At 42.8% G+C, this 10316-nt stretch overlaps 1 protein-coding gene across 2 annotated transcripts in view; it reads right to left on the bottom strand.

Moving 5' to 3' along the window:
* slc26a5 (solute carrier family 26 member 5) overlaps positions 1–10216 on the bottom strand; it is a 22401-nt gene extending 12185 nt beyond the window's left edge. The window contains exons 1-4 of one of the 2 annotated variants that reach the window (XM_080887041.1): positions 6618–10216; positions 6373–6414; positions 6132–6243; positions 910–1175 (exon numbers count right to left, since the gene is read on the bottom strand). In XM_080887041.1, coding sequence (XP_080743167.1) covers positions 910–1082 — 173 coding nt within the window. In that variant the 5' untranslated portion in view covers positions 1083–1175; positions 6132–6243; positions 6373–6414; positions 6618–10216. Of the gene's footprint in view, positions 1–909; positions 1176–2129; positions 6107–6131; positions 6244–6372; positions 6415–6617 lie in introns of those variants that run through there. The other variant, XM_080887040.1, reaches the window with a different exon arrangement.
* Between the last annotated feature and the right edge of the window lie 100 nt (positions 10217–10316).

Here is a 10316-nt window from a genome sequence, read left to right on the forward strand (position 1 = left end):
CTGAACTTTGGTATGACTCGTGCTTCACAATATCCCTCCTATACCTTTAATAGCAGCACCACGTGATTCACACTGGTTAACAGATATTTGTTCATTCTTACACCACAGAAATATCATTTCAGTGATGTAGCAATATTTGTTCTGCTGTTACAGATTTAAGCCCCAACATTCACCCTCACTCTGCACTACAGCCAAGAGTTATTTAAGAAACATCAATGTTTTACAACTTTATGACACGTTTGTTGTTCCCTCTGCAAGATGACAAGAAAGCATCTCTAGAAATGACTAACGTGTCACTGTGTCGGTTCCCACCCTGAGCTCTGTCACACCCCCTGCGTCCTGTGGATGGTTATGAGTGCAGACCCGTTCTTCACTAACTCCCGGGTTGCTCGCTGTACGCTTCCAAAGCACATCTCTGCTTTTGTATGAAGACCTCCTCCTCCTCAGCTCCCCTCAGTAAGCCCTCCCACCTGTCTCAGTCCCAAATTGCCAGTGAGCTGGCATCAACATGTCATTTCCCAGCCTTGTTCGGGCGGCTTGTTTAACCCCCGACTTCTCCCCCTTTTTGCTTGCCCAGCTGCATCAGTTCCCAAATAGAAAGCAGGGACAGAGGATCCCGGGTTTGTGCAGTTTAGCTCTGAATAACTTTTTCATTTGTTTTTAAATGTTAGAATGCAACATAATCTATTTGAAGATCAGTGTTGGAGCTTTTTTGCATTTTAATGTGATAAACGTCTTATTTTTCCACTCAAATAAAGGACATTCGAAGGTTGCACATCAACTCCCACAGATTTCCCACTGGCTTCTGGCTTCAGTTTACACAGCACACTGGGATCTTGTGTGTGGATCTATGTCGATGCTGATCTGTTCAACGACATGTTAACAGGAAATGTCCAGAGAAAGACTTACTGGAACTTTTCTGCCAGCTTCTGACAATTTGTGGTGGTGTCTTCTTTACGTTTAAGAAGCTGTGCCTGGATCAGAGTTTCATTGTAGACAGGACGCTCGATCCTGTAAATCAGCTGGGAGTCTTCATCCTCTCGAGCTGCTGCAGCCACCACTTCTTCTTCTTCTTGCTCCATGGTAGAGGCCGGAGGGCTGGCGTAGAATCTGTCCCGTGTAGTTTATTCTCTCCCGCTTTTTCTTCTCGGCTGGTATATCCTCATTCCTTAAACCTTTTCAGAGCAAGCGAGGACAAGACATGACAAGATAGTTATGATTTCTACAAGCATGGGTGACGATAATAAGAAAGCCCTTTGCTATGCCGACAAAGATTTCAGTTTGATTTGCAATGCTGCAACTTTCGAGTAAATATTTGGTCTCTGACCAGCTTATGTAATGGCTTGCATTAAGTCTGGTGTACTGGGGGAAAGGTTTGCTGAATAAATCATACGGCATAGAGTTTCCTCAGGGTAGGTGCGCAGTGTTTTACAGCTACAGGCAAACCTCTCTCCCAGAAGTCTTGCAACCACACGTCATCATGGACCACGATCGAGGAACAAAGCCATGCATGTGGGTAACGTTTATAAAAGAGGAACCACGTAGCTGGTCTGGTTAAGTACTTGGATTACAGCTCGACATGGTGCCTTCAAAGTCAATCCAAAAAAACAAAAAAATCAAATCTCTGTCTATGCAGATAAATAGTGAATGAAACTACTGTGAGAATAGCAGGCGACTGTTAGAAAGGTTAGAAGACAGTTCTGTATTTGATATTTACATTAATTATTTATTAAATCTATATTTATTATTTTATATATAATAATATGCAAATGAGTAACACTTGCTTGTTTTTCCCCGTGTGTGGAACAGGTCCTGAGCATTAACAGACTTATGTCACAGGTTTTATTTATCATGCAGAATCTCCTGTTCAGTCATTCTCGCGCCGACAGTTGAACGCCTCGCGCTTCTTCCCATTTCCTCTCCTCTGCTAGCTCGCTCACATCACATTGTAAAAAGCAGCTTTGATAAATTCAAAGCGGAGACACGGAATTTTAATTAAAGGGCCAATATGTGCTACAGGTACGACGGCGAGCGCAACTACAGCAGCTCCCGTGGCTGTGACAGAGGCTTTCACCTCCTCACAGGGAAACAAGCTAACTCAAAGATACTAGCAAAGACACTTCGCTCACCTCCATCCTCCTTGTTTCCCTCCAGCTGCTAAGATGCTGTCGGCTCAAGGAGAACACAAGTACATAAACTGACCTCCCCGGTTGAAGTTTAACAAGGGCAACGTCCTTTAACTAGAGCACCAAACGCTGACGATAAACCACAGATAGGATGTGCGGACAGGATGAGTCCCTCTGCGTAAAACTTTCTTGCAACTTCCGGTCCGCATGAACGGGAGTAGCTCTGCACGCATGCGTTGTTGTCTTTATCATCCCACTTTGTAGTCCTAAAACAAAGGGCAGGCCTACTTTATGTTCTTGCTATGCTTTAATATCAGTGCTAGAAGACAGAAAGGAAAGGGGACCTTTACATTTTAGCAGTTTTTGTCTAAAAGGTTTTCCAAATCTGGCATTTCCTGTTCTCTCTCAAGACAAATACCAAATATGGCAGGCACATTTATTACAGACACACAACACCGCTGTAGACACTCATCTACTGGAGTCAGAGTGGGAGCTCTCGTGTTTGGGGACAGGGGGTGGATGATGAAGCAGAAAGTGTTTGACGTGTGGCAGGCCTGGCCCCCTCCTCCCGGTGCCGTGTTGGTCACCAACACGTGCTGCAAGCCAGGATTCGGCTTTGGAGTGAGCACTCGTGTAAATGAGGAAAATGACTTTAGTTGAAGTTTATTTATGGTCTGTGTGAAATCACAAGACTGCAGTCAGAGAGAAAGAACTCTGGGTGGTAAACATCTCATGAACAACAGCAGAAAGTCACACAGCAGTCTGAGTATAACCAAATATCCCAGCTCCAACAGTCATGCAAAAAAAGTAGGTTAAGCAAAGTTTGTTTGTCCTCTGCTGCACAACCTCTGCACAGGGGTGTGCTTGCTCAGGTTTAACAGGTATTGGTCAACGTGAAATGGCTAGAGTGGCTGGTTTGGCTTCCACTTTCCCCTCATGGATTATGGAACTAACTCATGTTTAAAAGTGTATTTTTATATTTAAATGTATAATTATGAACAATAAAAGTAATGCATATTAATATTGTTGCATATATATGTATAGAAGCTCAGAGACCTGAAGTGCAACAAGCAAATATCCCTGATACCACAGCAGCAGCACCCTGATCATATTTTCATGTCATTTGTGCATAATTATAACTCTACTGTGAATGTTGCAGCACAAGTTGACACTCACCAGACTTTGCAACATTTTTCTAATTTTTTGCTATTTTGCTGAGCCCATATAAACTGTAGTCTCAGCTTGTTGCCACCAGGTGCAGTCTTCTGCTGCTGCAGCCCATCTGCTTCAAGGGTCCATGTATTGTGTGTTCAGAGACACTACTTTGGTTGTAACTGTAGTTTTTACTTGAATTACTGTTGCCTTCCTATCAGCTCAAAGGAGTCTGGCTGTATTCCTCTCAAATTTAGCAGACTGATCATGTCTGCATGCCTAAGCATACCGAGTTGCTACCATGTGATTGACACATACACATGAGTGAGCAGTTGAACAGGTGTACCTAATAAAGTGGCCTGTGAGTGTATTCTGTGCTATACTTTTGTTTACTAGTCCCGAGACAACAGAGACAGATACACAACAAGATTAAATAAGAGACAAGACAGAGCAAGACAAGGCACACTGGAAGTCCTACGTGACATGTACATGTATACACAGAAACGTACACACTGCATGTAAGTGTGTATACAACTGAATGTGGGTACTTTTGTGTGCATTTGTGGGAGGGGTGCATATGGGAAGAAAACAAACAACAGATAAATAATCATGCATAACCCTCACCTGTCATGAAAATCGCCAATCAACTTTAACTACTTCTGAAAACCTGTTCTGACAAGATCATTTCCAGCATTTCATGGTTGCCCTCATTCCCATCCACAAAAGAAAGCGATGTAATCGGCCTACACTCATTTTGTTTGAGGTAAACGTTTCGTAGCGACAGTTTAAATATCAGTTTGATGCTTTGTAGCAGGATATTTGTTTAACCTGAAAGAGGTCAACGTTCCCTGCAATGATTAGGTGTCAAATTTCTATACAAGTTCTTAAATGTTTAGCAGACACAAAAAATCTAATGAAGTTTATGTGTAAGTTCAATAAGGAAGGTCTGTAATGACTCATATGCCTGCTTATCTGTTCTTCACATCACTACCACTTTCCCACGTTTTCACTCTCAACCATTACTCCAGGCCTCAAGGGCCGTTGTCCTGCAGGATCGAGCCGATTTAAATGGCTAAATGACCTCCTCAACATGTCCTGAAGTTCTCCAGAGGCTGGTAATGAACTAGTCATGTGATTCAGGTGTGTTGACCCAGGGTGAGATCTAAAACCTGCAGGACACCAGCCCTCGAGGCCTGGAGTTGGACACCTCTGCTCTAGTCCAATCTTCTTCTTGCCTGCCTTCTTTGAGCCAATCAGTCTCCTCATTCTCCCACTTAGACTCTCATTCGTGCAACCCACCGCCTTCCCATCTCCACCTCACAGACAGCTCAGTCAGAGCTCCACCCAAGCCTTTCATTTCAGTCAGTTGCAGTGCAGTGTGGGGTTTTTGTTTTGTTTTTTCTAACCATATGTGGACTACAAGTATGGGTTTTCTGGAGAGACTGGCAATGTAATTTAAACCCATCTTCTTCACAAAGGATCCACTTAGGATCACTGTGTACGATTTGAGAATCATTCTTCTCAATCAAGCACAGGCGACGGACATGGCAGCTGCTGAATGACTCATTAACACAAAGAACTGTGTTCATTCCAAGATAACCTCCAGTGAGCCACTGGACCACACACCTGCCCATCATACAGTAAAAACCTACGAGGCGATCGTGGCTCAAGAGTTGGGAGGTCGCCTTGTAATCCAGGAAAATCACATTCATGTTTTTCTGTTTTATCTTCAGCTACTTTGAGAGTTGGGAGTTCACCTTGTAATCGGAAGGTTGCCGGTTTGAGCCCCGGCTTGAACAGTCGCGGTCGTTGTGTCCTTGGGCAAGACACTTCACCCGTTGCCTACTGGTGGTGGTCAGAGGGCCCGGTGGCGCCAGTGTCCGGCAGCCTCGCCTCTGTCAGTGCGCCCCAGGGTGGCTACAATGTAGCTGCCATCACCAGTGTGTGAATGTGTGTGTGAATGGGTGGATGACTGGATATGTAAAGTGCTTTGGGGTCCTTAGGGACTAGTAAAGCGCTATACAAATACAGACCATTTACCTCTTGGCTTTCAGTGGTTCCAGTATGACACTGAAACCATACTTGTTTGCATCTTGTACATGAAAACGTGATATCACATTACTGAATTAAATGTAAAGTTTCTGACAACAAAACAAAGACAGGCAGACCCCGGCTGAGAACCAAAAACTGTGAACTTGGATCATGTTCAACTCTTATATGAGAAATCAACTGCGGAAAGAGGGAGAACCCAAATACAGACAAACAGAGGCAGGGAGTAACGATAACAAAGGCTGATTACCAAACATAGACGAAACAAGAAAACCAAACCAATGAAAAAAACCTAAACTGGAAAGACACTAGAAAACTTGGTGCACGGAAATACATGCTCTGACCAAGGACTGAGGAAGACAGAGACGACACTGTGGGGTGAAGAGCGAAGTGGAAACACATGGGAACATGGCAGGAACAAATCAGACGTAACGAGACAGGGGAAGCAAAACTGAACGCACCGAACTCAAGAGACAGTCAAAATAAAACAGAAGTACTAACACTGAAACTATGACTAAGATGTGTGGACTTGATTCGAGCAGACATGACAGAGAGACCTTGACAAAGACAGAGAAAGGAGAAGCAAAGCCTGAAACAAACACAGAGGACGCGACAGACTCTCACAGGAGACACGGGGATGACACAGAGGAACCTAACTGACAAGAGACCAGAAACACCCAAAAAGACCCCAAAAGAACGAAACCCAAGATTAACTCTGTAAAACTTGAACCAAATCATCTTCATTGTGCCAAAGAAAGATTCAAGACGTTGACACCTGAAACAAGTCAGTATGGTTTAACCCACCTACTCACGGTGCAGGAGTGCTTTTGGCTGGTCTGGCTCTCAGATCGCTGACTCTGAGCGAGCCCTTCATTTTCCTCACGTTAACGTTATATACTGTTGTTCACAGGAATGTCTAAAAATTCAGCGCAGCATCATCACACAGATTAAACACAGTGTGCATAGAAAATGTTATTTATTTTTGTTTACTTATTTTTTATTCTTCTGGACAAACAACATAAAGGGGACGTGGCTGCTGACCCACCTGGTTCCATGGATGGTTCTCCAAATTGTAACAGAACTACAGCTGAGATAAGAAAACTAAGCATTAGATGCAAGAATGATGTGCAACCACATTATAGAAGAGATTATACAATATTTTCTCACTGGGTACTGAAAGATGGGGAATGTCCATGACATTCAGTCCACTTTTTGACAACCCTTGCTTTACACTTAAAGCCGCCCACCCTCCTCCCTTGGTGGCGCTAGTGTGCCCTACCTTGTAATTACCTTAGAAAAGACTACACGTCTCTCAACTGCATCAATATGTGGAATTTTTTGAGATTGTGATCCCCTGTTGGTGATGGAAGGAGATTACAAGCAATAGCAGGCGGGCCATTTCTTGACCATGGGCTAGCTAGAGTATAAAGATATAAGAACAAGTCAGTCAAGTGAACAACCAAATGATCTCACCTGCGCACTTGTTTGGTAATTACATAGCCATGAAAATAAGAACTTAAAAAGCGAAAGTAAATGCAATTAACGAAAATGATTTAAAACAAGCAGAAAAAAATGCAGCTTAATTGTTATTTCATCAAGATCAGTTCCTGGTGGACTTTTGACTGTACCAAGCGTCACAGCTGGGGTCACAGCTGGGGTCACAGCTGGGGTCTTAAGTGATTTGCTTAGCCCCCTTTTATGACCTTTGGCTTGAAGTACTTGGGTCGTTGATGCAGTGTTTTTGTGTTTATGGATTTTTGACTCGTGTTTATTCAGTATTGTTTACTGTCTACTTGTGTTTCCTAGTTAAGTGTCTTGTAGTGAGTTTATCAGTACATCTAGTTTAGGTGGTCTTGGTTGTTTTTTGGTCCCTTTCATGTCTCTGTCTTGTCTCTGTGTCTTTCCCTCAGCATCTCCCTGTAAAGTCAGTCTTGTGTCCATGTGTTTTGGCCAGTCTGTCTCCTCAGTCATGTCTCTGGTGAAGAGTGGATGGAGTGGCCTTAAATGCAGGATTGCTGCCGATGGCTTGCAGGTGAGACTGGGCCAGCGCGACTTTGCCCAACACAGGCCAAAAGCACCAGAGCACAACACTTCCCTGGACCATGACGTTAACGTGCTGGGTGGCACCAAAATTGCCCTCAAAAGAATCCTGAGTCAGCTGTGAGTAATTTACATGGCTGCTGACTTCCTTGGATTTAGTAGTCATTTCTCAAGTGTCTTCTCCAGATTTAAACTAATTCACTATTACCCATTGTCGCCATGGTAGGCACATAAAGTACCATTAAAAGTTGACAGGGCAGATATTTACATGAAACTGTACTGCACTGTCTAGAGTGCTGAATGCATACCTGGAGGGTCAGCACTCATTTACATCTATTAGTTCTAGAACTGGTAGACCAGGTAGTCCATTGAGCAGCTGCCCAGCCAGGGAACACCTGAAAAATGCAGGTGGAGTGTTGACAAAGCAGCCTGTGAAACGTATTAGATTCAGACATTCTCACAGATAATGATTTGAAAGCGCTCCTGAGCCTGCACTTGATCAATTTGCTTCTTTATTAGTCCGAGCATTGTCAGAGCTGCTGTCCCCTTTTTGTCATCATTTGCACTTTCCTTGCTAATGTATTAATATGTTATTACTTTTCAAACACCATCTCCTCTACATCACACATGTTAGCCAAGGCGGTTATCGAGAGGAAACTCATCTGCAGATTTATCAGCCACCAGGTCACTCTTGGTCCGTTTGCGGTCTAGAATATAGCCCAGGACAGACACGTGACATGGAATTCATCATTTTCTGCCTTCACATAAAGCATATTTTCCAATAAATGCTGTAACACTTTCCTTACTTCTATTCAATTCAATTCAATTTTATTTATATAGCGCCAAATCACAACATAAGTCGCCTCACGGCGCTTCATAGATACAGAGAAAAACCCAACAATCATATGACCCCCTATGAGCAAGCACTTTGGTGACAGTGGGAAGGAAAAACTCCCTTTTAACAGGAAGAAACCTCCGGCAGAACCAGGCTCAGGGAGGGGCGGGGCCATCTGCCAGAGGTGTGGACTCTAGTCACATGACTTGGACTCGAGTCAGACTCGAGTCATTAATTTTATGACTTTAGACTTGACTTGAAAAAATGTTCTAAGACTTGTGACTTGACTTGGACTTTTACACCAATGACCTGGGACTTGAATTGGACTTGAACCGGTTTACTTGAAAAGACTTGATATTTCACCCCAAATATAAAATTTAACATACATATTATATAGAGATTGAAAATGTGACGTCATTCAGGGGTAAAACCGCAAAGGATTCTGGGAACTCGTGGCAAGAGGTACTAGCGCACGCAGGCTTTCAATTGAAATCAGTCACACAGCGATAAAAAGAAACACAAAAATGTCAAGAAGCTGTTGTATTATTAACTGCAATAGCTGGTCGCATGACAGCCACGGGAAGCCGACGGGTAAAGAGATCGGTTGTTATCGGATTACATCGTTGAAGAGAAATTGTTCGAGCCATGTTTCCGAAGTAACAAAGAGGCGACTGGATTGCAGCCATTCAAAGACCAAATATAACGTCCCAGAACCCTCCAGCTCACAGGTTAGTCTGCTCCAAGCATTTACACAAAGGTCAGTCTGCTGTTGTAGTTAATACGTCATTTTCATAACATAACTGGTGATATAGGTTACAAGCAAGTCTGGCGCTGAACAGAAATTGTCGCGCTATGCTCCTTTGTTTATTGTGCATAAATAGTGAATTGTCCTGACACAATATTGCGTTTCGCTTCTGTTATTATGGTACATTGACAAAAACATATACTTTTATTCACAGGATAAAACAGGTTTTTTGTATCACTAATTGCCCAGTACGATTACAGCATACAGTATTATTGTCACTGCTACATTTCTGTGATGCTACCAGAAATTATTTCCACTACTAATTAATTACCGTTGAGCTCAAAGGTCCTATTAATAAACTGTTAAGGAATGTGTATTTATGACGACAATTTGTGAGACTGGTAAACTTATGATACGTACGATGGTCTTTCGTTCTACACGGTGCATTTCAAGGTCCTGCACCCATCCGTCGGTAAACTGTACCTGGGCTTGTTGCAGTGACCTGAAGTTACTAAACTTCATGAGCGTATGCACTCACTCCAAGAACCGTATGATTATTAATATGCATATAAATATGCTAAGATGAGATAGCTGACTTCATCTAACTAGCAAATGTTTTCCAGGCTACGTTGGTGATACAGTTTTTTTTAATATGTATGATATTTTTGTCATGCGATTTTAAAGCCGGTCCTACAACCGCATCCAAGAATAACATGCAGCTTATCTCAGAACTGTCGGTGAAAATTATTCTTGGAGCTAGGTTTAATTGAGCTGCATTTTAAAGAGGTGCAATTTCACAATTTGTGTATATTTTCTAAGTTCACTATTTTGTCATGTGTTGAGAAAAACACAGATTTTAAAATTACATGGTCTAATATTTACATTTAGCATAACTGCAACATTATTTTTTCGTTTTTTTTTTTTAAAGACTCGAAAGGACTTGAAATTCAAAGTTTCAGACTTGTGACTTTACTTGGACTTTTACACCAGTGACTTGAGACTCGACTCTGACTTGCCTGACATTACTTGAGACTTGACTTGAGACTTGAGGATAAAGACTTGAGACTTACTTGAGACTTGCAAAACAATGACTTGGTCCCACCTCTGGTGAGTTCCTGCAGCGACCTCTCGTTTCTCTCCTCAGTGCTGCATGTTCGTGAACGTGAGCCCGGACGCGAAGGACGCGGTGGAAACTCTGCTCCAGTTCGGCTCCACCATACGCAGGTGTCGCTCGGCAACGAGACGCAGAAAAACAACAGAAACGCCAAGTAGGACAGATGTTTCAGGCACGAGAAGTCCCTGGACTTTTTGAGGGGACAACAATAATAATAACAATGTGCAGTAAAACATACACTCATTCTTTTCATTT

This window comes from Rhamphochromis sp. 'chilingali' (genome assembly GCF_963969265.1).
Source record: "Rhamphochromis sp. 'chilingali' genome assembly, chromosome: 7".
NCBI classification, from domain to species: Eukaryota; Metazoa; Chordata; class Actinopteri; order Cichliformes; family Cichlidae; genus Rhamphochromis; species Rhamphochromis sp. 'chilingali'.